The 27,389-nt window shown below is 33.1% G+C and overlaps 1 protein-coding gene across 1 annotated transcript; it reads left to right on the plus strand.

Annotated features, from left to right (window-relative positions):
* The first annotated feature begins 5 nt into the window (after nucleotides 1-5).
* On the plus strand, nucleotides 6-22,598 carry LOC144959731 (uncharacterized). Its single transcript, XM_078892422.1, has 13 exons — nucleotides 6-87; nucleotides 3,052-3,359; nucleotides 5,285-5,955; nucleotides 6,898-7,096; nucleotides 8,432-8,605; nucleotides 9,171-9,354; nucleotides 10,821-11,118; nucleotides 11,588-11,675; nucleotides 12,431-12,610; nucleotides 13,895-14,074; nucleotides 17,736-17,903; nucleotides 18,629-18,805; nucleotides 20,179-22,598. Exons 2-13 carry the CDS (start codon nucleotides 3,059-3,061, stop codon nucleotides 20,997-20,999), a joined length of 3,441 nt encoding a protein of 1,146 aa, XP_078748548.1. The 5' UTR covers nucleotides 6-87; nucleotides 3,052-3,058; the 3' UTR covers nucleotides 21,000-22,598.
* Nucleotides 22,599-27,389: the final 4,791 nt, after the last annotated feature.

Here is a 27,389-nt window from a genome sequence, read left to right on the forward strand (position 1 = left end):
ATCAAAGTAGTTAGAATCTATGATACGGAATGTACCCCTGTTGTTTCCAGAGGTTGGAATCTAGTAATAAACGCCAAGATTCTAAACGTAATGTTTACCCTTTTTTTTTTTAAATCAAGCATGCTTGCTCTTGCCAGTTGACTAGACTCTACTATATTTTAGATAAAGTACGAAACAAATCATGCAGGGGGCCATCTCTTTGATTCTTTTTGATCTACTTACTAAGTGAGATTATTTGTAGCCCCTGTGCTGTAAATTACAGCATAGGGGTTACAAATGGGCGCGTTACAAATGTAATGTTGCCATTATTTAATCATTATATTGAATTGTCTATTGTAATTGTATGGCTTACTACAGGTAGCTAACAATGTAATGCATTGTCTTACTTTAATGATTAGTAATTATGTATTTTTTAAAGATTATCCGAGTACGAAAGAGAAAGTTCATTATAATAGTATAGACTCTTTGTGATATGGCCAATGGACTACTAAGCCGCTAGAAGCTGTGGACTGTAATATTATAAACAATAATCGACGACACAGAAATTTGGTACCTAAGGTACAGAAGAGAAATCTTGGAAAGTAAACAAAAAGAAGCGTTCGATATGTAACTAAGCAGTTTCAAATTAAGCCGAATTATAAAAAAAAAAAAAAAATTTAATTGGTGCGTATAAATAAAAAAGGAGAGGGAAACGCGGGTGAAATAGAAATTCTAGGTGTAAAATGTAACACTGCAATAAATCCAATAAAGAGGTGAACATGATCCAGAAGCATAACGAATGTACAGTGATCCTTAAGGATTGGAGTGATCATGAATGTGAACTAATCTTGATAGTATTTACTCCAACGATGAATGAAATAACACAAACCTAAGAAACTATAGATGTAAGAATCAAGAAACACCAAAGAGGCGATCTGGAATTTAGTAATGTTTTTATTGTTTTGTTTTGTTTTTTGTTGACTGAAGAAGGGTTTCGAGCCCGAAACGTTTCATGTTTGGTATTTTGTTCTTTTTTTTTTAGCTGTTATATTCATTTTTGTTTATTACTTTATACTCTGTATAAGTAGGCTATAAGTGTCGTTAGGTACTATTATTGATTTGTGGTTAAAATTAGGAAAGTCATTTCTCTGCTTTTTCTTCTGCTTCTATTTCTTCTCAATCATGTTGAAAGATACTCAACTTACTTCTGATTCTATCTCTGCTCGTAGGAGGAGACTACATTAAATAAATAACCTAACGTACTCGACCATCCCAAAAATGAACTACTAATTAGATACAATGAAGTCCACAATAAAACGACCTACTCTAATATAACAAACAAGCTTAATGGTTCCATTGATATGTACAATAAAATTAGGTTTTTAAAAAATACCTGCCATTCATACTCATAGATCAAAATATCATACTATGCTAAAACTAACATCATAAAGACAACAACAACAACTAAAACCACATTCGCGTAGATCATCAGGACAGGAAGACTACTGGAAGAGCTTGTTTGTTTTTTTTTTTGTTTTTGTAAAAAAAGCTCTTCAGTTTTACGCTTTAATTTAAATTCATCAATTTGTTTCCAAGAGCTAGTACCGAAATGATGAAAGCAAACCAGAATAAGGTCCATATATATATATATATATATATATATATATATATATATATATATATATATATATATATATATATATATATATAAATATAGGACCTATATAAGGTCCATATATATATATGGTTCATTTATAGTTCATTTTTGGGATGGTCGATATATATATATATAAATATAATAAAACAAAATGAAATTCCCTTTATTCATCCCCAAGGGGACATTTGTCTCTAGGGTCAATTCCAAGGGAAGACTGGAATAACCCAGGCGTCATCCGCAGTGCAGCGCTGCAAATTGGGCTAAGGCGAGGCAACTTGCTCAAGGCCACACAGCGCAGCGGTGGGTGATCGAACTCGGTACCTTTCGGGTACGAAGCGAAGACTGTACCCCTGATCCATCCTGCCCCCATATATATATACCAGCAAACAAAAGGATAAAGGGGGGGGGGGGGGAATTATTTTCCATTCTACAATGGAATATTGCAACAATTTTGATGTCTTATTAGAAATAGTATTAGAAACCAACATGAAAATGGTTTTTGAAACCTGTTAATTAGTAAAATAAAAGAAATTGCCATGTTATTTCTAACTTCAACTATTGAACTCATTGCCTGTGATTATCCCATAGTTTTAGAAACTGATTTACTTCATTGTTTTTTATTATAAATCGGTCAGGTTACCAAAAGCAGCACACAAATTCTTTAATTATTGGCTTTGCCTTGTAGCACAAGGAGTGCCCCAATAAACAATGCTTAGACCTCTTAGTTCTTGTAAATATGACCTTTGAGACAGATTTTAAAAACGATGCATAAGAGATGGCCTCAACAACCTACAACTACCTACATTAGAATATCGGTGGAAAACTTTGAGGCTCACTGTAGGCTACATTACAAAACAATCAACAGCGATAACACACCACTCATGATTTCCGAAGACTTTAATCCTAGATCAAACAAATTTACAACTAGAAACGTCCACACATCCAAATTAATAAACCTTCACATTTGGAGAGAAATTAAGAGAAATTTCTTCCTGAGGACTGTAAGTTATGTCATCAACAAGCTTCATCAGACGATTGAAGATCATCTCCTAAGCTTTCATCATTTCGTTCTGCTATTTCGTTACTTCAGATATGCACCCAAAGACCTTTTGCATGTTATCTATTCAGATTCAGGTTCAGATTATCTCTTCAGAAAAATATAAAAATTTCTTTGTTGATGAGAATGGTCATACAGTGATAAAGCCAACACAATTAGACCAGAAAGATTGGATTACTTTTATTTTAAGCAAGGTCGACTTTATCCATTATCAATGGAACACAATTAGATAAAGAACATAAATTTTGGGACCAACAAGAAGTGTTGACCATAAACAGGAGTTAACTTAAAGAGCATTGACTATGTTGATTCCACTGTACTAATTTTATTATTATAGGTTTTATTTCATCCATTTCAGAGCCAATATGGGAAAAAAGGTCCAACGTGAGTCAGAATGTTTATTCTGCTTGAGAAAGCTTAAAAGAAATATTTGCTCACTCAAAAGTACATCTTGTAAAAGTAGCTCCATTAATGAGAAATTGATGTCCTTCATAAGTCCTGCAGATTACAGAAATGTAAATGACTCAACTATGTTCCCAGATCCCAAAATTTGCACATCCTGCTTCAACCTTATTAACAACATCCACAGAAATGCAGTAAAAATTGAAAATTTTACAGGATCGCAATTGAATTTTCATTTGGGTTGTGCATCAGCTGTAGAAGGCGGTAAGTATGAAAACATGGCCTTTATGTCATACAATATGAAATTAATTATTTACTTTTTCAATAAAACATTTTTGTTGATTTATGTATTAGCAGCTTTAATCCTTTCACAAGAAAATTATTTTTCCCATCATTTGTATTGAGTTACAACTGTAGACTTAACTATTATAACAGAGACCAAGAAAGGCAGTATGTGCTATTTGGTTAGCATTCCATATACTGTTTTCAAAAACAACGGCAGAACTGTCAAATGTACAGGCTCTTATTTTGTAGCAAAGAAAAGTAGAATTGTGCACAATCAATTAAAAAATGGGTAACAATGACTGTATAAAGAAGTAATGTACAATAATGATTAGACGAGTTGATTAAAAGTAGGTGTCAACACTGTGTGTAGTCCATATAATCAAAGTGTGAAATGTCTTTCCCAAGGAATGTGATTTAAAGCTTCAAGAAGTAATTTTTGCGGCCATTTCTCAGTGGGATTTTATATAAAGAAAAAACTATATAATACATTTGCATTTTATTTCTGTATGCAGGTAGTGTAGAGATTGTTATTCATTGGGAAAAACAATTCACACTACGATTTTATAAACTACACACAGCATTGGCATCTACTTTTATTCCTCTCATATATTGCTGTGCGCACCAGTATTGTTTGAGTTTTGGGAAAAGAAAGAAGTCTGATGGGGCCAGGTCAAGACTATAAAGGGAGGATGAGGCAGGATCTCTTGAAATCTTAGTTGAATCAGAGCATTCTGAGTCATCCAACTTGTGTCAGGCTATGCTTTATCATTGTCGTGTAGCATTACTATTTGGTCTAAAGTGGGATAATTGTTTCCATGTTTTTGGGAGCCTCATGTATGGGTCAGGTTCACAGTGATACCTTTTTCTAAAACCTCTTCATAAATGATTCCTTGACTTATCAGAAAAAGATTTGCAACACTTTACCAGCAGAGAGAACAACTTTGATCTTTTTGGGACGATGTTCAGAAGTAGAATTTTTTCTGATGCATTGCAACAACTTTTATGTCATTAGCGCATCTATATTAATATTTGACATTGACTGTGAGGAAAAATAAAGGTAGCACTGTATAGCTGAAACCCTAAGCTTTCATATTTCATGTATTATTTTGATTTGTAGAATAGTTTATTTAGAAATTATGAAGGAGGAGACAAGACTTTTCAATCAACCCTCATACTATTGTTGGCAACTGAACGCTTCTATTTGTCTACATTTTGACTTCGTATTTACGAACTATATGTGCCAAATACTTTTCTGCCATATGTCTGGCTGTGTTAATTATTTGCTGAGGAATGATTTTATGCCCGATATGTTTTGTATTGGTACATTGCATAAATATAACTTTTTACAGTCCAGACTTTCTAGCAGCTAGCTGAGTATTCACATCAACAATGACTGTATAAATCCCCCCCCCCCCCCCCACACACACACACCATCACCAGCACCACCTACACACATTGTGATCTTGGTTGGGGTACTCAGTCACCACTCACCTCAGTATGAACAAATTCCTGGCTATAGACTATGACAGATAGTTTAAAAGTGCCAGCTCAGAAGGACATTTAGTATAGTTTAAAATCAGCATTTTTGTTGAATACAATTTGACGCTACAATCTTTTTCTCATTTTAAGGCTTTTTTAAAGCCGTGATAGATCAGGACAAATGATTGACCACTTCATTTTTGGAAATAAGACTTAGAATTGAATTTTTTTAATTTTAAGGTAAAATAATAGCTACTATTTTAGAAAGATATTTATTGTCATTTTCAAAACAACAGCTCCGCTATATTATTATTTTCTCATATTAAATTTAAGGCAAATGGTTTAAACATTTTTCTGGATTTTTTTTGTTTGTTTTGTTTTGGGTTTGGTTATTTGTTTTTGGTTTTTTTTTCTTTTCTTTAAAGATCTGACAGAGAAATGGCCAGAAGTTCAAGAGAGTTATGAAGCAAGTAGTACATCTAGTAAGAAAGTGCCATTAACACGAAAACGAAAAGACTGCAAAAAGGCTGCGGAGGAGGAAAACACAGCAACTGCTCAAAATGAAACTGTAACTGGGGTTAGAATGTGTCTGTCTCCACAGGAAATCAAGCAAAAAGCTAAAAAAGTCACAGAGGTGCAGGATAGCGGAGAGGAAACAGATAACTACTATGACGCTGATGAGCCAACAATAAAAGATTTGGTTAAAAAAGAACATGATATTCAGAATCCAAGTACCTCATCTCGTCAAGTGTGGTCAGTGACGAGTAAATCAGCAAAATGTTCTACTGAAACATCGAAAATCTCCTTGAAACTTGTAAAATCTGCTGCAGATAATGGAAGGAGTGCTGCAATACAAGTCTTTGAAAGTGATCCTCATCTAGATAAGTTAGAGAAATCAGAAAAAATTGTCACCAGGAAGAGTTCTCGAAATAAAAAAGAAAGTACAAAACTGTCAGAAATAGAGTGTCCCACTGATGAAAAGAAAGATATGAAAAAAAAGTTGTCAGCAGAAAAGTGTCAAAACTACAGTCTTCCCGAGACTCTTTTGCCAACAAAGTCTCTTGGAAAGAAAGAAAAAAAATCAGAAGTGGAAAAGGTAACTTGACTTTAATATCTCTTTTTTCCTGTTGTTGCCTCTGATCAGTAAGGTTATATGAGTTTGGAGAGGGGAGATGGCATCTAAATCCCAAAATACACTGTAAAATAAGATTATCAATTGCCATTTACGTAATCCTTTTAATCATTATTTAGATTGCCCAAAACTTATAGAGAATAAATACTTTAGAACACTCTATGTAAAAGTTAATGGTTTTCAAATTTAAAAAAAAAAGAGGATGATGATGAATGCTCCAGCTACAATTTACCTTCAGAAAAACAAAAATCTGATACCTAATCTAAAGTTGAAATTCAGATTCTGAAAATCTTACGTCTTTAGATGATACAGCTGACTTGCCATTTATAGATATTTAATCGATGCATGCACAGATTTTTGGAGGCCAGATTTTGCCAAATTCGGATTACATATTTTTCTCTATATTCAGATTTTTTTTAAACCAACATTTTAGAGGAAACGTTTGGGGTTTTTTTTTAATTGGTTTTACTCAAAAGTTGATATGTGACTGAACTTAATAACACTTCATTGAGTTTAAAGTATTTTTGAGTGATAATTCATATTAATAAAGAGTAGAAAGCATGCATTTTTGATGAATAGTTTTCTTTCGGGAAATTTGGATATTTTTTGTTTGGTGGCTGTGGCAGATCCAGATATATTTTTGTTTCGTAAAATACAGAGTTTGATTGTTTTTATTTTTTGTGATATATTTTGTTGGGAAGGAGGAAGATACAAATTAAGTTTGTTTCTTGCAGCAGTTCTGTATTTTATCTGGGATAGCAATAGATGGTAATTAGGGACTGCTATATCTTTCAGTTATTACTTGCTGGCAGCAGACATTTCTGATGCTAGTATTTAATTATTCAATTGAAATAAAATGTGAGCTTCAACCTAATTAGATTACTACTTGTATAATTTATTTTCTAGGAAAATCTGAGCCAGGAGAAGAAACTACCTTATTTGTGTCCTTATACAGATTGTGGTGAATCTTTTCCAAGGCATCAGGATTTGAAGGCACATGTATCTTTACATACTGAAGATAAGCCATTCAAGTGTGAATTTGCCGGTTGTTTTAAGGCATACAGGTTCCGAAATCAGTATACCATCCATAAACGTATACATACTGGTAAAAACATCTTTAATTTTATATATACGTTTTTTTTTATCTTTCACAGAGAGCAAAAAGCAATGTCTAGTCTTGGAATACAGTCTAGAACTCAGAATATATATTCTATGATTTTAGACCAAAATAAGACAGAACTCATTTATTATAGGCCTACGTATAGTGAGAGGCACTTTAAAATCTTAGGGAGTTAATGTCTCAGAGATTTAAGTATGACTAATATGTCTTATTCTATTTTACTATAAAAAAATTGTAATTGATTGATTAATTTCTTCATTCAATTTGATTTTGTTAATTTATTATTTATTTATTTATCTATTCATTTATTTGTTTGTTTGTTTATTTAGTTATTTATCCATATATTTATTTTTTAAACTTTAAATTGTCATGTGGATATAATTGTTTCCATTATTGACAAGTTAAATGCATGACATCTGAATGAATGTTAAATCATGATAATTTATCAGAGACTTGTGTACGATTATTATCGTTGTTGCTTTCATGATTATTGTTGTCATTAATATTTCATTGTATATTTATGATTCATTAGATCATGACCAATTTTCACTTACCGGTATTCTATGATAGTATTTTTCGATTTTACATTGCCGAACTGATATATTTTTCCTTACATTTAAAGTTGTGTAAAACTGTCTGTGAATGATACACTGCAAGCTATATGAGATTCTGTAATTGTAAAATATTGTATAAGGCATTTAAAGGATAATTCCTATATTTAGCCTTTAGTAAGAAAAGATAGTCTAAGCCCAAACTATTCTCATAAATTGTTATTTTAATCCAATAACGTAAAACCTTGATTTTGAGACTAACCACTAGATGGAAACTAAGCAAAGTGAACGTTTTTATTTTTATATAAAGTGAGTAGGAATGTTGACATTTAAATTCAGTCAAAATGTGAACTAGATAATAGCTGGAGTCACTATTTTAAATGAAATTTTAAAATAATAGTGTAAAATAATTTTTGGATGGTTGATTATGATTATCCCAAATGCCATAGAATCATTCGGAAAGCAAAGTTATGCAACATCGGCGTCTTTTATAATTTGTCACCATGCTGTGATTTTTTAAATCCCGGTTATGCTCAGAGAGTTCTCATCTCTGACTATAATTAACACGTTGCCATTCACACTATTTGAGACAGCTATTTATATAGAGACAAGTACTTTATTTTTCCATTTTCTCAACATTTGAAAATCTTCAATGATTCAAATTGTGAAGGGTGAATTAATGTATTTCAACATTTAAAGAACCATACCAAGAGTCACAGAATTTGTACATTGAGGTTCATTCTGTAATGATTATGAATTTACTCTTCAGGTGAACGTCCTTATAAATGTCAGCACAGTGGCTGTGATCGGGCTTTCATGCGGATGAAATCTCTTAGGCTCCATGAAACCTCCCACTCTACTGAGCGACCATTTTGTTGTGATGAATGTGGCAAAGGATTCAAACATATCCGATATTTCAAGCTGCATAAAGAATCTCACAGAAGTAAGTCTTCTGGAGTGGGAATATTGCAATCTGTTACAGTATGGCTGAAATAAGACTGGTCATAAGACTGGTCATTTCATTGTAATTGTAATTTCTATGGGCCTGACCCCTTTGTATTTGTTATCATCACTATGTTATTATTCTGTGGAGAAATATTTTTAATTCAAATGGATAAAATTCCAAATGTATTTGTGTCATATTTTTTACTCGAATGAATGTAAAGGAATGAGAAATACTTTTCAAAAGGCACTATTGAGAAAACATGCTTAATCATGATGTTACAATGCTCATCTCATGTTATCGACTTTTATAAATGATTCCTGTACTAATGTGTAGATATGAAAAGCTTTTTTTTTATGTTATCTAACATATTCAAACAATGATTGATAAATACAGTTTTTTTTTTTTAATATACTCCTTTAAAGAGAAGAAAAAAATATCTAACAGCCAAAGGACTCCCGAAGCTGAATAAAAACACCACCCAATGAGTGAAATAGTCAAATCATGTTCAGATTTTTTTTAAATGTATTAATGTCCTGTATATTCAATTGGTTTTTTTATTCAGAAAGACTAGAACGTATAATTCGACCTCCAGAGAAGAACATTCCATGTGAGGTTTGTGGGAAAATGTTTTCAGCAAGACAAAATGTTCAGCGTCACATAAATCTTGTTCACAAAGGAATCAAGCCAAAAACACCTCCAAATCAGACTTTTGTTTGTGAAGTAAATGGTTGCAATAGGATATTCAGGTATTTATTGATAAGTAATCATTTATACTGTGTCATTAAAAATGAAATTGAGAAAATATTCACATTTAAATAGCATATACTTTGGGTTTAAACTTGCCTTAATTCGTTTCACAGTGTCTCATTTTTTCTTTCAGTCATTGAGTCCAATTTTCCATTTCCGCTGCAGGTATCTGTCAGACACTGTTTTTTGTACTAACACTTTAACAAAGGTAGCTCAGTGCTCACAAACCAGTATTTGTGTGTATGTACATGTATCTATATATATATATATATATATATATATATATATATATATATATACATACACACACATATATATATATATATATATATATATATATATATGCGTGTTTATGTGTGTGTGCTGAAGAGAATGAATTATGGTTTTTAAACGTTTAAAAAAAATTTAAACAACCTACAATGTTTTGATAGCCTACACTCGAAATTCAATTTTTCAGTATCTGCCTCATCAGCTCAACAAAGCACCTCACAATATTCATCACTCTTCATAGTCATACTTCCCCACATCCTGATTTGGTTGGATTGTGTGTATAAAGCTCTTTGACTCAGGACACAATGCAAGGACCAAGTTTGCTATCATTGTCGTCATATGACACGGATATTGTTCAGTTAGGCTTCCCCTCATCATGAAATGAGACGCTGTACGAACTCAGCATTTCACAATACCCCAGCACTTAAGGACAAGACCAAATTTCTGATATCATTTATCTTGTCATGACAAGCAGATGTTTCATCAAGATAACTGTTATCCAGGGTCGCAAGATGTGAAAATAGTATAGTCAGTTAAAGGTTAATCGAACCCTGTAAAGGGTTTATTTATATTTACATGTAAACAGATTTTAGATATCGCAGTCATTTAGATATTTATTTATGTATTTCTCTTAATCCACATGAATGTTTGAAATTTTAATTGGTCTTTTGGCCTCACATGGTGGGTGAAGAGGTCATTTTGCTGGATATCTGTTTTCCCTTTCAATGTTGCTCTCGTCTTTGCTCTGGATTGACATAATATCTCAGTTTTGTCCCAGTCCTTACAGGGATCTTTTGCAGAGAGGGAGACAATTAAATGTATAGTTCCTTATTTTTTGAGAGATGATATTTGTTCCTTGTATATCATCTCTCTGTTAGTTACTATTATCGTTTTTAGTTTTGAAAATATTTTGAGAATAAATGAGTGTATCCTTCAAGGTGGGATCCTTTGCTTATGCCTGGATGGGACTTTTAGGTAATGTCAAAATAGGCACATTGAATATGATTCATTGCTCACAGAAACTACTGTTCTCTTTTGAGTCAATCCCCTTTGTATAACTTTTTTTTGGTGCTTTTAACTTCAGATTTACAACTTTTCCCTTATCATCTACCATTTTACTTGCGCTGAAATGACCTAAAAGTGTCACTAGCAACATAAACCCCTAAAAACAACATTAGATTAAATTATATTACAGGTGGAAGTCTTGCATGGTCCGCCATAAAGCACTGAAACATCGCAAAGAAGACTACAAACACAATGGCAAATTGGTCAAATATATCTGTGAGGAGGATGGGTGCAAGGAAGAGTTTAATCGTCATAGTCTGTTACGGGAACATAGGACCTCAGCCCATGGTAAAGTCACAGAATGTGGTGCTCCAAAAGCTTCCAAGGAATGTTTATGTCTTGACTGTGGCATGGGAGTTATGAAGATACAGATGAATCGACACAAGGACACTTACCATGGGCTTGGCTCCATTTTTAATAAAGAAGAGGTAATACCTGAGCATTTTTCATTAGATTGTGAATTAGATAATATTTTCTTTTACCATTGTTAAGGGGCAGTTTGGGTCTAATTATAAGGAAAAATCTTTAAAAAATTGATTTTGAGATTTCGGAGGAAAAGTTACACATCTAGAGAGATGCCATAACATGACAGCATTTATCAATTAGGGGTTCTACTGTATTAATTTATTTTTTAAAACATAATGATAATAATAATAATCATCTTCATCATCATCATCATCATATCATCATCATTATCATCAAAATTATTATCATTATTTTCAAGCAAATCACTAACCCGACAAAAAGTTGTGAAGTTAGTATTAGGCAGAATGTAATGGAGGGTATCTTTGGATGGTTACTGCTTTTTATTTTCAAAGATAAATACTACCCCCAGAGCTGTCTCATTTTAACTATTGGAATGTTTTATCATGTTGTGCTTTTTTTTTTTTATCATAGCGAGGAGAATTTGTCTGTATGACTGAACTATGTGGAATTAGATTTGATAATGCAGATGACTTGAAAGCGCACATTCCCTATCATATAGGTATGATTCAGTTTGTTGGTTGGTTTGTTTTGAATATTATCACAGTTATTATTATTAATATTATTATTATGATGATGATGATGAAGATGATGATGATGATGATTATTATTATTATTATTATTAGTATTATTAGTATTATTATTATTATTATTACTACTATTATTATTATATTTTTTAGATTTATTATTATTAGTATTATAATTATTATTACTATTATTATTATATTTTATTATTATTATTATTATTATTATTATTATTATTATTATTATTATTATTATTATTTTATGATGATTATTATTATTATTATTATTTTAAACCAGGTGTAAACAATTCAGAAATTTTCCCTCCAGAATTTGACATATACAGAAATGATAGATGTAATCATAATGGAGCAGGTGTGATGGTAGCAATTAAAAACAACATCACAAGTGAGCTCCTACTGTCAGATCCAGACACAGAATTGAATAAGAGCCTAAACATATCCATTTGTTCTCACCATACAAACAGTCGCGATTATCTTCGAAGCACAGAGTTGCGACTTAATGACAAGACAAGACAAGATACACCCATAAGGAAATTTGGTTGCTAATGTGAATCACAAGAATGAATAGATTAGTGTTTATAAATTTTATAAATATCATTTTACATCAATTTATGAGGCAGTATAGTAGATAAAAATAAAAGAGCATATATATGATATAATATATATTAAAACATAAGAAATGTGTATTATAATTATAGAAATCATTCCACAGATAACCCACCTCACCGTTGTTTGAAAGAGAATTGTCAAAAAACTTTCCTCCTCAAGAAAACATTAGATATCCACATGATGGTTCACGACAATATCAAACCTTTTGGATGCAATGTCAACGGATGTGATAAAAGTTTTGTTACTCAGCTCTGTTTAATGCGGCACAGCAGGATACACAATGGTCAGTACATGTCAAGTTCATTCAGGTGAAAATAATGTAGGGGTATTACATGAATTTATTTCAATAGTAGGTGCTGCACTGGACCAAAGAAAATGACATTTTTTTTTAAATGATCATTTTATGATTAATTTTAATGCAAAACTTGATTTCGTTTCCTCATATTTTTTTTGTTTGTGTAGACCCATTCATGTTATTCTGAGTAGCTTACGCATGCACCTGTTTACGAAAATCGGTACCCTCCTTATACATGCCTGTGATGCGTTCCAAGTTTCACATCCATACAGTAGGACAGACTTCACGTTTGAGTTGAAAAGTCTTAGCTTTAGTTGAAGGGAGATATCTTTAGTTCTCCAAACTCTGTTCAAAGATGTGAATGCAGCCTGTGCCTTTCCTATTCGTGCTTTCACCTCTGCTTCCGTGCCTCCTTCCTTGTCAATTATATTATAATGAAGAAGTATGGAAAAGAACACAGCAGAAACCAGTGGGAGAGGATATAGGAAGAAGACGATGGAGGTGGATTGGACACACGCTTAGAAAGAATGACTCAACTATAACAAAGAAAGTATTGGACTGGAACCCTCAGGGCAGAAGATCAAGGGGAAGGCCACGAGGAACATGGAGAAGAATTAAAGAAGCGGATATACAGAGAAGTGGTAAGACCTGGAATGAGATAAAAAAGTTGGCTCAGGATAGAGAAGGATGGAAACTGTCTGTGGCCTATACCCTGACCCAGGGTGAAAAAGGCATTGATGATGATGATGAGACCCATTTCTAAATCTAAGTTTCTTTTAACTTTTACCTGTATAAGTTTTCTTACTACTTTGCTGAATGTCTTGATTAAGGGCACTTTTAGTTGAAATTATCCTTTTGGATATCAACTCAACTAATACAAGAGAATTTGTAAATACACAAAAACTATAGTTTTTATGTGTCTAAGAACTGATAGGTATTCCAGACAAATCTGCTCTCTCTCTCTCTCTCTCTCTCTCTCTCTCTCTCTCTCTCTCTCTCTCCTTCTCTCTCTCTCTCTCTTTCTCTCTCTCTCTCTCTCTCTCTCTCTCTCTCTCTCTTCTCTCTCTCCTCTCTCTCTCTCTCTCTCTCTCTGTCTCTCTCTCTCTCTCTCTCTCTCTCTCTCTCTCTCTCTCTCTCTCTCTCTCTCTCTCTCACTCTCTCTCTCTCAATAGTCTTTATTCCAGGATGAGTGTAAGCCACCAACAAACCCCCTCTCTAAATCCCTTTTTTTTTATTTTTGTATTTTGTCCATACTTCATGTTAAATCAACAGATGGATTGTATGTTTGCCCGGTGGAAACTTGCGGTGACAAATTCCGAAGTATGAACAATGCTGGAGGCCACCTTGCAAGTCATAGAGGAGAAGCTCCATATGCTTGTGGCCTCTGTGGGGCTGTATTCTCAACCTACAATATCTGGTCCAGACACAAGAAGAAACATACTGGTACAAAGGGTGAGAATAGCATTTCATCATTTATATTGACGTTAAGCAAAACCATTCTGCCCTTTCGTTTAGTTACACCCTTTTAAAAGTCATGGCCTTGATATTTTTTGAGGGTATCTGGATGATGTATCAAATAATAAACATTTGATGTCAGTAGGGCTCGCCAATGCTGTCCAAATGAGCAAATAAAAGATCAATAATCTTGACGTAAAGAAAAATAAATGGGGCTTGAATCAGTTATAGTATCAAAGATGCCAAACCCCATTTTTACCTGAAAAAAAAAATCCGGTCTGGCGCTCAAATTAGGTATTCCAGAACAAAATTTAGATAGCTTTAAATAGTAATCCAAGACTTTTTATTTCAAACTATGTGTTGATTGATGCACAGAACAGAAGAAATTATTAAATAATATTAAAAGCCAAATTAAAACTTACCTAGTGATTCTTTTAAAAAATCTGTTGAGTTCATATCCATTTTACGAATTGAATAACACAAATACACTTCTCTTGACTGAGACTCAACTGAGTCAACGATGCTATCACGCCGGAATCAAAAGTGAAAATGGAGTGCTCGCGTTTTGTTGATATTTGGAACTCCCGCGGGTGGTACAAATCTCGGAAACCATCGAGATTTAGATATTATAAAGAAAAAATGTTTCTGATCCTATTTTTGGCTTTAAAAAATCGAAATTTGTGAATTTTTGCCGATTTTAGGTGTTTTTTTCTTAAATATTTCGGGTTTTAATGTAAATAAATCAAGTTGTTATTGGCATAATTAGAAAGAGCTTTTAATTCCCTTTCTGATAATGCTATTTGTAACACGATCCAACAAAAGTACTAGTAGCGATGGCGGTTAAAAAATGGTTACCCATAAAATTTCGGTTATTCGCTGCAATAAAAAAACGCATTATGTCATGCTCTTTACAAGGGTCTAATAAACTATTTTTGCGAGAAAAATCCTCAAATCTGACATGTTTTAGAAGGAGAATAGATAAGCTTTTCAGTGATATAATTTTAATCCCTGTAACTTAAATAGAAATAGAAATTGCTTCAAGTGAAATTGGTTGAAAATTAGAGATTTTCAGACCCGTTACACAGAAATGGACTGGATTGGGATACCTACTCAAATTTATCAATTATGATCAACTTCCATCAAATTCCAGTTTGTTTTATTGTTCACTTCCACAGCGCCTTATTATCCTCATCATAGTCATGACCACTCACACTACGATTCACATAATATTGATATTCCTACATTTTATATGACATTAGCTTGTTTTAAACTTCCATTCTCGCATCTTTCACTCCAATACATATAATAATAATAATAATAATAATAATAATAATATCAACTATTGAACACCGTCGTACATTTGGGCAAAATACCTCAAGGAGTGTATCATCTTTATTATTGTACAATATGTCTCACAAAATAATGAAGATGATACATTCAATTCACATTAATCCCACAATACAACAAAACATAATTGGTAACAAACCAACATGACATTAACAATTTGACATTAAATAACATTAACATGTACCTAATGGGAGGTACAAAATACCAATAACAAAACACATGAGAATGATGTTGAACAAACCAACAAAATTTCCTTGAGGAAAATTATAATTTGGCTAGAAATTTGTTAATCATGATATTATGGCAACCAATGCGTGTTAATTGTTTAAAAACAACCAAAAATATAATATTGATAATAACATTGCATTTTAGGCATCGTGATACACGTGTGATTATTTAGAATGAAGAGGAAAAGAGAAATAACCTAATGATATTGAAATGTGACCTGGAGAATGATTCGAATACAACTTATTAATAGCTTATGCACAGCAGACAATAGGAAGGAGATTTGGGGCTGATGGTGGGGCTTGAAAAATAAGGTATGTACAAGTATAATATTATAACTGCTGCTGCTGCAACAACCGATACCAACACCTGCCTCCAGTCTCTCTCCCTCTCACACAAACACAATGTATTGTGTTCATGACCATCCCTACTCTTTCCCCGCCTCCACATTCCTTAACCCAATTGTTGACTTGCTCTAACTATCCCAAATGACAATATAAATATTTTAGCCCAACTAAGTAGTGAGAAGGTACTCACCTCCCTCTCCTACCCCCACCCACCAACCCTTGCTTGCATTCCCGTTTAAATTAACCGTATCCTCACTCATTTGTCTAAGCTAGCTACACGCTGAGGTTTATTCAATGTGATAAAAAGTTGACTGGCACTGTTGACATTTTGTTTATATATGATACTCTTTAATAGATTGGATTTTTCCTATTGAATATTTATTGAATATTATTATTTATTCATTATTTTTTGTTGCTTTTTCTTTAAGAGGTAAAAATGAGTCCCATCATCTTAAAATGTTATTATGTCGGAGTGGATTTGATGCTTACAATTCCATTTTAAATGTAACTTTTAAGATTTGAGTTAAAGTAAATGTATTGAGGAGAGTGAGTTTTGTTTCTTAAATTTCGAATGTGATACGAGATTCATGCGATGATTCGCATACTTAGTTTTTATTAGAATGGAAGTTTAACTGCTCTACAACAAGAGCAGTATCTAAGTCTGATCAAATAAATAAATTTGTGGCCTGGTCCTCTCAAAAACAACTAAACTGTCCATGCAATCACATGCTAAGACATTCGGTAAATAAAAATTTGTCATTTGGGGGCATAAGACCAGTGGAGATGGGATTTATCTCTGTTTTATGGCATTAAATGGAGAGTAGCAACTCTTTGTTATAGGGCACTTGTCTATAGCAAATTACTTTTTGCTAGATCTAACAAACTCAGCCAACCAATCACTGCTCGTTGGACAATGAGTTTCGGAAAGAAAAAAAAATCTAGACTGCACCTGAGATTGATACCAGTCCCTTTGCTTGTGAGGCGAGTGCTCTACCAACTGAGTCATTGTGTCCTGGTAAACAATGCTAAACAATAATTTTTAATCTTGAAATTCAAAGAAAAAATTAGGACTTGTTCGAAATGGGGTAGTCTAACAAGAAAACATAATGACTCAAGCTACTCACACTTATATAGGAGTCTAGATTTTTGAGGAATTAGGCAATGCACTAATACACAAATGATTATGGTTCAAGCACTGCTGTGGACACCTTGATTATCCTTTAACAAAAAGCTTAGACCATTTTGCCAAAATTGCAGACTGGGCTGAAGCTAATCCCTGGGCTGGAAAGACAAATTTCATGTTTCATGTTATTTTAAGCAATTTAATCACTTATTGTGTGTGTGTATTTGTTTGTTTTGTTGGAGGCGGGGGGGGGGTGTTTATTTTTCTCTCTATTTCTTTTGTTTTTGTTTGTTGTTTCATTTGTTTGGTTTTAGTTTGTTTTGTTTCAGTTGGATGAAGTAAAACTACTTTTCTACGTTTGTCGTTTATCATTACATTTAATAGTCATGGAGTAGGTATAATTAGTAATTCACAGGGTGCTCTTATTAGGACTTGAATGGGGATAGTATTGTCATATCATCTCAAAGGAGTTTCTATCGGCTCTAGTTTTAGCCACCTACTAATTGTTGAAAAAGAAGAAAGGATGCAATTTCTCAAAGAAGTTTTTGAGATAGTGTTTTTTAAAAAGTTTATAGTGGCCTTAACTTCTCAGATAGTGTTTTTATTTATATTTCAGTTGAAAAATTGAACAAATGTTCAAAATGCGGGAAAGCCTTTGCCTCCAAGTTTGACTTGAAGCGCCACATACCTGTGCATTCTGATGAAAAGCCTTATACCTGTGAAATTTGTGGTTTGGGATACGCCAGTAAATTAGGGTATAAAGGTCACATGTTGTCGCATGGAGGTGAGAAATCAAGGGGTTGCACCATTTTATTCATTTATACAGTCATGTGCTCGCACATGCGCACACACACATATATACACACACAGACACACACACACACACACATGCACACACACAATCATATTAAATACACATAATCTGTAGTAAAGAGAAAGAGAGAGAGAGAGAGAGAGAGAGAGAGAGAGAGAGAGAGAGAGAGAGAGAGAGAGAGGCTAAATCAACAGCATCTCAACATTTTTATCAAGTTTATAAATGGTGTGACTTCAACAACATGAATCCAACTCAACAATGTTGTGCATGAAAAATATTCTAGTAGGTTATAAGTAATTTTTTTAATATTTAGGAATTTTAAAGTATATTATGAAGAAGTGCTCATATGAAAGGACGCCTAACAAATGGCTAGCATTGTTGATTCTATACATGGCTTGTTTGTGGAATGACGGGAGCATTGTGGAACACATTGAGCTTAGTAAAAATTGTGAAAATGTGCTCTCTCTCTCTCTCTCTCTCTCTCTCTATATATATATATATATATATATATATATATATATATATATATATATATATATATATATATATATATATATATATCTTGAAGCAAGATACAAAACTAATATATTTTTTTATTTGTTCTATTAAAATTTCTAGGCAGGTGGTCATTTTTTCCCATTTATTTTAATTTTCCTCTTTAAATTTGGACCATCTAAATATTCTGTTTGTTTCAGAGAAGAAATATATTTGTAAAATCGAAGGCTGTGGGAAGAGCTTCACCGTGCCGTTGACTTTAAAGAGACACCAAGCTGTCCATGAGAAGTCAACTAAACTGTGTAGTTCTTGTGGAAAAATACTCAAGGTTAGCCTGAAGAAACACAAATGTTCTATACCCAGGCAAAATGTTTCAGGTAAGAAACCAAAATAATGTGGTTAAAGAAATTATTTGTCTTTGACTTTATGCAGTTTCTTGTAAAACATCTTTCTTTATGCGGCGTGTGATCTTTTCAAAACAGATTTTGTTTCTCCTTAAGATGTTAAATTTATTGATTTTTTAAAAACTTGTAACGTTTTCAAAGCACAATATCCACTTAGCATGTTCAAAGTGCTTTACAAGAGTTCCATAACCAACAGCAACACTTCATATGTAGGACGAAGCATGACGTCTGTAAGGCGATATTACAATTTTTTTCTAACCGTAAGAGAGATAATGCTGTTATCAGCCAGATACTCATTTTACACCTGAGTATGGTGAGATAATGTTAGTAAAGAGTCTTTTCCAAGGGCTCAGCTATGCACCACTCAGAGTGGGACTCAAACCCTGGACCTTCCGGCGTGTCATACCACAAGACCTCATAGTCGCACAACTCAGAATTCCAAAGCATATTCAAAAACATTTATGCTGGTTGATTTTTGATAAAAGATGTCAGCATCAACAGGTCAAACTTGTGACCGTGAAATCACCCCCTTTTGATTAGAAAGTCATGATTTGAATCTGTATAGAAACACTTGGTTTGTTTGTCTTTTTTCCCGCATGTGCTGGGTGGTATTTTTAACTGCAGTTGGCCTTACAAAAATACATTCTTCAAATTATCTGAATTTATCCAAGCAGGCATTGTACTACAATTTTTTTTAAAATCTCAATCAAATTTAGATATGAAAATTAATTCATTACTGTTTTTAAATAATTCATATTTTTTCTTACTAGTAAAATATCTTACCATCATAATAGATTTTATTTAACCAAGCCATGATAGTGATTTGATTCTTGTATAAATTTATTACTTTTAAATTCTCTACCATTACTATAATTGTTATTATTGTCGTGAACGGATTTCCCAATCTCGTTCACGATGTAAAAAATAAGGAAAAAGTTCAGAAAAAGTCTCCACCGAAGTGGGCGTTCTCCATATATGTAGAGGACATATATGGGCGGTTAAAAAAATGCTCTAGAGCACTTCGGGAATCGTCCCGGTCTAGCCTGATTCTTATAACATACCAAAAGTATGGCGGATCGGATCTGTGGGAAGATTCAACGAAAGGCGAATAGTATGTCTGCTTTGAATAAGGCTGTGGTCAAGAGGAAGAATGAAAGGTGTCGCGAGCTTTTAAAGGGTAGAAATGATGACGTCACGTTTACGCGGGAGACAGTGAACGAACACAACATGAAGATTACTCACAACAGCTCGATCGAGACACTGACAGTCATGACATGACAAACACTTACAACAACAACAACAACAACAACTTATCACAATAATCTTCCCCACATTATCAATTCCAGAGGTTCAAGTCCAGTTTCAGGCTTCTGATCAACTTAAGAACCCCATTTTCCATACAACACCATTAGATTTACCTTGCCAAGAATTACAGGAATGCGAGCAGCCATTGCAGTCAGGGCCAGTGCCTCAGTCTTTTCAAATTCAGTACCAAGGACAAGGAACCATACCACTCCCTTATCTACAAATACAACAGGAGCCCATTCAACAGCAGCAGGAAGAGCAACAACAGCAACAACAACGTCAACAACAACAACAAAATCACATCTCACTTCCTTTTCAACATGAAGGGCAACTTCTCCCAGTCCAAGTAAACCAACATTTACAAATGTCCCAAGAATTAGGAGATCCCGCAATGGCCTCTGTGATAGATGCTATGTCTGGAAGTATCGGTGTGATTGGCCCAGATGACGATCATATTAGCAGACACTCCCATTTAATGACTACTCCTGTGTCCACAATGCAAATGTCCTACATCCCCACAAACAATCTTCGTTCCAATTATTCTTTTCCATCCCAACATTTTTCTACATCATCTATTTCTCCATTCACACCTTTCTCAATATCCTCTATACCCGTCACATCTTTATCACTAAATCCTCCATCTAACCCCATGGCCTCTTTAAGCTCCCAGTCATCACTTCTACCCAGCATGCCTTTGGCAAACAATTCACTTCCTATAACATCTATAGCTATCTCATCTCATCAAAATCTTAGTACTGTCACCCCCTTCTCTACTACAAATCTCACCACAACCAATTCTATACAACCTCAGCCACAATCTTATGCCACAGTTCTTAGTAAAATAGATTCTGATTATTATTGAAAATTAAATGTATACAGACCTGCCTACTTGAAAATGTAAAAATTCGTAATTTTTAGGATAGAAAAATTGTAGTCGCTATAGTTGACTTTAAAGATCAACACTTTACCCTCACAAGTAAATATCAAATAACACTTCAACTTCCTTGAATTTGATAGTCTGACATCATCTTTCATTTTGAATAAGTTTTAATGAATTTGAGATGCTCATGAAGTTCTGAAATTGGATCCAAAATTTCGTAATACTACGAATTTTTGGTAATAGTAGGTCTGTGTATATATTTCAGTTCAGACTTCAGACCTGTTATTAATTTTTGGTATGTCCGTGTTTAAGTACTCAGGGATTTTATGCAATGGTTGAATTGAGAACCAAACTCGAGGATATTAGAATTGATATTCAAGATGACTTTTTACTCTCATCTGAGAGATGAATCTTTTACAATGTTTTTGATTGCATTATATTTATTGTACTTTTGGTAGCCTATTTGAAATATTGAGATATTGTGTTTAATGGTTGCCTAGAAAATTTAAGCAAAAAATCGATGACATATTATTATTGTTATTTTACTAAGTGCCTTAACCCGTGTTGTTTGTAGCATAAAAAAATGAAGATCAGGTTAGAATATATTAATTTACACTTGCTTAGTCAGTCATCTAATAGACATGGATTCTGTGTTTGTGTATATATTTTAAAAAATAGTATGAACTTTTATATAGTGCATTTCCACAGGTTTACCATACTCAATGCACTTCACAGTTTCATTAATTCCGCCAGTAAGCCATATGGATTCATATTTCCATACCATACAGTACCAGTCTCCTGGAAGGCGTCATTTTTATACAAATTCTCTTACAATGACAATGTTCATCCCTTCCTATAGCCAAGTACTCATTCCCACCTGTGTCGAATTTTTAACAATTACACTTTCGTGAAATTGACATTAGTGATAATTGCTCACTACTCTCTTGGTGTCCTCTGAATGGGATACGAGTCTGTCACAGATTTAGATTTTTTTTTTTTGGTCAGGCTGATGTCCAACAGGGCAGACGGCAGACATGGGTTGAACTGCACTCATTGGAATGTGAGTCTGGTGCTCTATGTATTTAGCTACTGGGCAAAAGTGCATTAAATTATCAATCTCTGGAAACCGTTTTTTTTTTTGTTTTTTTTTCTAAATTTCAACATGTTTCATGAATTGAGTACAATGCTGATTATTTCTTTGTTTTAAGCAGTCAAATGCTTTCAGAAGTTACATAAAGCTAATACTCTGTTGCTGTTGTTGTTGTTTTTATTATAACTATTACTACTACTATTATTATTATTATTATTGTTATTATTATCATTAAACACGACACATTGCATAAATATGTTATTCCATCTGGATGAAGCATAGAAATCTAAGTCTTTTGCAGTTCAAGAAATTAAGTTAATGCTCCTTTAAAAAATGAAAGCATTAAATCTAACTCAATTTTCTTTTTAATTTAGATATTAAATCCAATTTTCAGCCTCAGAATCAACATACTACTAGTCATCCACATATTTATAGGTCTGATAAACGAAGGTTGATACTGTTGGTTACAAATGCGTGTCAAGAAAGATAAACATTTGGTTGTTTTATGATTCTTTACAATTTTTTTTTTTTTGGGGGGGGGGGGGGGGGTGGGGGGGAGGGGGGCAACACGTGTCACAATTGTTTTTTTTTTGAATGCATTAATCTATTCGACGTGCACATATTTGCAGCTCTGATATTCCAACTTGTTATAGGCCCATTATTGTAATGGAAATACTCCCAAACCAATTCAAGATATTGTCCTTATCAATGTTAAATCAAGCCTATAATTGGGTATGGTTATCAGACCTGCAAATATGTGAACGACGAATGTGATAAAGTATATCTTGACTAGTCATCAGATCCTATTTCTAATACAATTTCAAAAGTGGTGCGGGTTTGTTTGTTTTCTACAGAAAAATAAAATATAATTTATATTTGAATGAGTCTCATTTCTAGTAAAATAAATAACCAAGAACGGATTAAAATTTTGTTGGAGTGATGTACAAAAAAATAATCCAATAGCTTCGAAAAAGAACAAAACACTTTTTGAATCTATATCCATTTTTGTACATTTACTTTTTACAACTCACAACTTCTAGCAGCTTTGTATTCACTTTGTTGAAGTCTATGAGTTGGAATTACCTCAACACCACGACCACTACCACATCCTCATCATCGTCATCAGCAGCAGCATCATCATCATCATCATCATTATAAAATTTAAAAAATAAAATTCCCTTTATTCATCCCCAAGGGGAAATTTGTCTTTAGGGGTCTATTTCAAGGGAAGACTGGAATAACCCAGGCGTCAGCCGCAGTTCAGCGCCGCAAAGTGAGCTAGGGCTAGGTGACTTGCTCAAGGCCACACAACGCAGCGGCAGGTGATCGAACTCGTTACCTTTTGGGTACGAAGCAAAGACCGTACCGCCCCATTATCATCGTCATTATTATCATCCTCAGCGCCATCGTAATTTGATTAAAGATGGATTCTACCCCTGTGATCAGTCTCACAATTCATAACAAGTATCACCTCACTTTCATCTCATCTTTTTATATACATTGCATATCAGCATTATCATTTTGAAAAGCTTTGTGCCGATAAAAAAATACTCATATTGTCAGTCACAAATGTCAGTAAATATTTGTCTTTGTTTTTAATTAAATTTAATTTCAACGAATAAAGAATATTTTCTTATCTTGCCTTTTATCAGGTTCTTAGTTCCTTGTGTGGTATTGTGCGTCTATGTCTGTGTGTGTGTACTCTCTCTCTCTCTCTCTCTCTCTCTCTCTCCTATCCTCTCTCTCTCTCTCTCTCTCTCTCTCTCTCTCTCTCTCCTCTCTCTCTCTCTCTCTCTCTTCTCTCTCTCTCTCTTCAGTATTTCCAAGATGCTATCCACAGCGCGATTCACGAGAAGTCAACTCTCGCTTTAAGTCAACACTGTGCTGACAATATTCCCTCATATTTATAATTCTCCATAAATTTCTGATGATAACCACATTGGAAATTTCATTTAAATAAAGTAAAAATTTCATGTTCAGTGTGATTGGATTACTTATTAAGCTGGATTTTTATTAGCATCATGCATGCACGTGAATGTCAATTACTCACCACCAGCAGATGAAAGTAAAAACAAAACTTTAAAAACTTGAGCTTTTATATAGCGCAATATCCACTAAACGTGCTCAAAGTGCTTTGCAAAGGGTCCCTGACCTACAGCAACTTGTAACATGTAGAGCGAAACATGACACCTGTTAGGTGGTCTTACAAAAAAAATTTCCGGCACTGTTAACAGTCAGGTACTCGTTTTACACCTGGGTATGGTGAGAGAATGTGAGTAAAGAGCCTTTTGCAAGGAACTCAACTCTGCGCCGAGCGAGGCTGGAACCCAGGACCTTCCGATCCAAAAGCGAGTATCATACCACTAGAGCACATAGCTGCACTAAGATAAAATTAACTTTATTTGTCCAGTTCTGGAACTTTACATTGGGTATTGCCATAGACTAATGAATTTCTAAAAATAAATAATAAAAAGGAAATACAACCACAGAGAAGTAAACCAACAAAAAGCTTAACAAAACTAAACACATTAAAAATTCTTCTCTCCTCTCCTCTCTCTCTCTCTCTCTCTCTCTCTCTCTCTCTCTCTCTCTCTCTCTCTCTCTCTCTCTCCTATACGCACACACAAATAAGCAAACATTTTTCTTCTCTCATATCACCCTAATTTCGTACCTTTTTATTCTCTATAATTACATTATTCACACCCACTGTTCACCCATCCACACTGTCCTCAATCTCCATTTTAATGCCACTTCGAGAAAGTCTCCTCGAGGTAGAGGGTACAACGGAATTTTTAAAACGTTCTGGATTTTAAACTTATCACCCTGCCTGATCTATCTGACGTTTTATATTCTAGAAATAGATGATGTTGCTTTTTTTCAAGATGTTCAAAAAATTTTTAATAGGAATATTCTTCATATAGGGTATTTTGTGAAGGCAGGGTGGGCTGCACAATGCTTTCAGCTCTTCTTACAATTTTATCTATTCTTTCTCTATCCCCAGCAGTGATGGCCCCACCCCAGCAACTGATTCCAAATGTTATAACACTTTGAACTATTGACAAATAAAGCATATTAAGGAATTATTTTTGTAACATGAAAAGAATTTAGTATTTTTCTAAGGAAAAATAATCTAGAACTAAACTTTGAACAAATATTATATACTTGCAAATGCCAGTTCATCTTACTGTCAATGATAAATCCTAGATATTTATAGGAATCAACAATTTCTACAAATTGTTTCTCAATTCATAAGGGCACTGTGTGATTTTTGTTTAGTCGAAAATCAATTATCATCTCTTTTGTTTTTGAGCATTTAAGTAATAGAAAATTATCCTTAAACCAGTTTTTGTGACAAAACACAACCTAATCTAGCTTACCCATTACTTAATTTACTAAATTCGTAAAACAAACCTCTCAAACAATTTCAAAACTATTGGTGTTAGCGCCCCTGGTCTAAAGTCATTTAAAGAATTAATATTCTTTTTCTTCGGAACAGGGATAATTTCAGAGGTCTTCCACAAATCAGGTGTTAGATAGATAGATAGATAGAGAGAGAGAGAGAGAGAGAGAGAGAGAGAGAGAGAGAGAGAGAGAGAGAGAGAGAAATATATGTAAAAACAGAAGCCAGTTGGTTACATCAATATTTTAAAAGTTTACCAATAAGCTTATACACCTTATGAAATCTCGATTTGTGAGATACGTAATCTACCATGGCACGTTTTAACGCTTTTTAAAATTTTATTTTGATAAACATCCCACGGTTTTCCATGAAAATGGATAAAGATAACCTGGTCAATACATGCTTGTCCTCCCTAGGTGTTGATTCGGAGTGGACTGCTAATTCCTAATATATAGCGTGTTGTGAATTTTTATTGTTTCCAAAGTTGTACCTTCCTAAAAAAATAACAGTAATTGCAATGGCTGAATGTCGCTCAGTGCGATGTAAACATTTGCCTCCTTGTCTAAAGAGAGGGGGAAGGGAGCAAAGGAGCGCCCGCCTTTGTCATCACCGTTATTTCTTATATCATTTGTCCATTCCATGTAACTTTATGTTCCGGTATGTAACCATTTTACTTTGTCGAGGCTCTATAAAGTGTCTTTCGCTGACAGGATTGTGACAGATTATTTTTTTTTCTTTGTAAATATATCAAATTGTATTTCGGCCTGTATGTAATGATATGTCTTTTGTAACCATTCAGCGTGTCCCTTTTGGCAGGAATCCTGTACAAATAATAATGATGGTGATGATAATCATAATAATAATAATAATAATAATAATAATAATATTAATATTAATAATAATAATGATTAATTACATTAATGATAATAATAATAATAATAATAATAATAATAATAATAATAATAATAATACAATAATAATAATAATAATAAATAATAATAATAATAATAATACAATAATAATAATAATAATAATAATAATATTAATAATAATGATTAATTACATTAATGATAATAATGATAATAATAATAATAATAATAATAATAATAATAATAATAATAATAATAATAATAATACAATAATAATAATAAATAATAATAAAATAATAATAATAAATAATAATAATAATAATAATAATAATAATAATAATAATAATAATAATGACAGTAATAATAATAATAATAATAATAATAATAATATATTATTATTATTATTATTATTAATATTATTATTATTATTATTATTATTTATTATTATTATTATTATTATTATTATTATTATTATTATTATTATTATTATACATTATTATTATTATTATTATTATTATATTATTATTATTATTATTATTATTACTATTATTATTATTATTATTATCATTGATCTACTGAAGCGCTGTGAAAATATTTCAAATTCTTCGTCAACCTGTATTCATACAAGTCCACCCCGTTCTATAATAGGTTGTCCCAATTAGTTCTATAAGTCGGTCTTACTTTCCACCTTCTCATTCTCTACCAACAAAAGACGTATACTATGCTAATGATTGAAAACTAAACAAAATTATCTTTGACTGCTTTGAAATAAATTCATAAATATGTCAACTTATTCTTCGCCGCGCGCGGGCTGATCACATATTATTGAAGGGACTGGTGGCTTATTGGTGAATAGTTTGAGCTGTTCTATCAACATTATCGAAGCTCCTCGCTAGATCGATTCTATTGATTAGATACAGCCCCCGTTCGATTGGTACGGTTTGGCAAACGGTAGTGGAACTGGAACCCAACTTTTTTTTTTTTTTTTACTCCCAAAATTGTCAAAGGTTGAC

The sequence above is a fragment of the Berghia stephanieae genome, chromosome 1 (assembly GCF_034508935.2).
Source record: "Berghia stephanieae isolate SIO BIC M18660-M18661 chromosome 1, UCSD_Bste_1.3, whole genome shotgun sequence".
NCBI classification, from domain to species: domain Eukaryota; kingdom Metazoa; phylum Mollusca; class Gastropoda; order Nudibranchia; family Aeolidiidae; genus Berghia; species Berghia stephanieae.

Coding starts and splice junctions, on each gene's coding strand:
- LOC144959731 (XM_078892422.1), top strand. CDS start 3,059: ATGGGAAAAAAGGTCCAACGTGAGTCAGAATGTTTATTCTGCTTGAGA. Junction 7,097..8,431: donor CCATAAACGTATACATACTG/GTAAAAACATCT, acceptor TTTACTCTTCAG/GTGAACGTCCTTATAAATGT. Junction 14,075..17,735: donor GAAACATACTGGTACAAAGG/GTGAGAATAGCA, acceptor TTTATATTTCAG/TTGAAAAATTGAACAAATGT.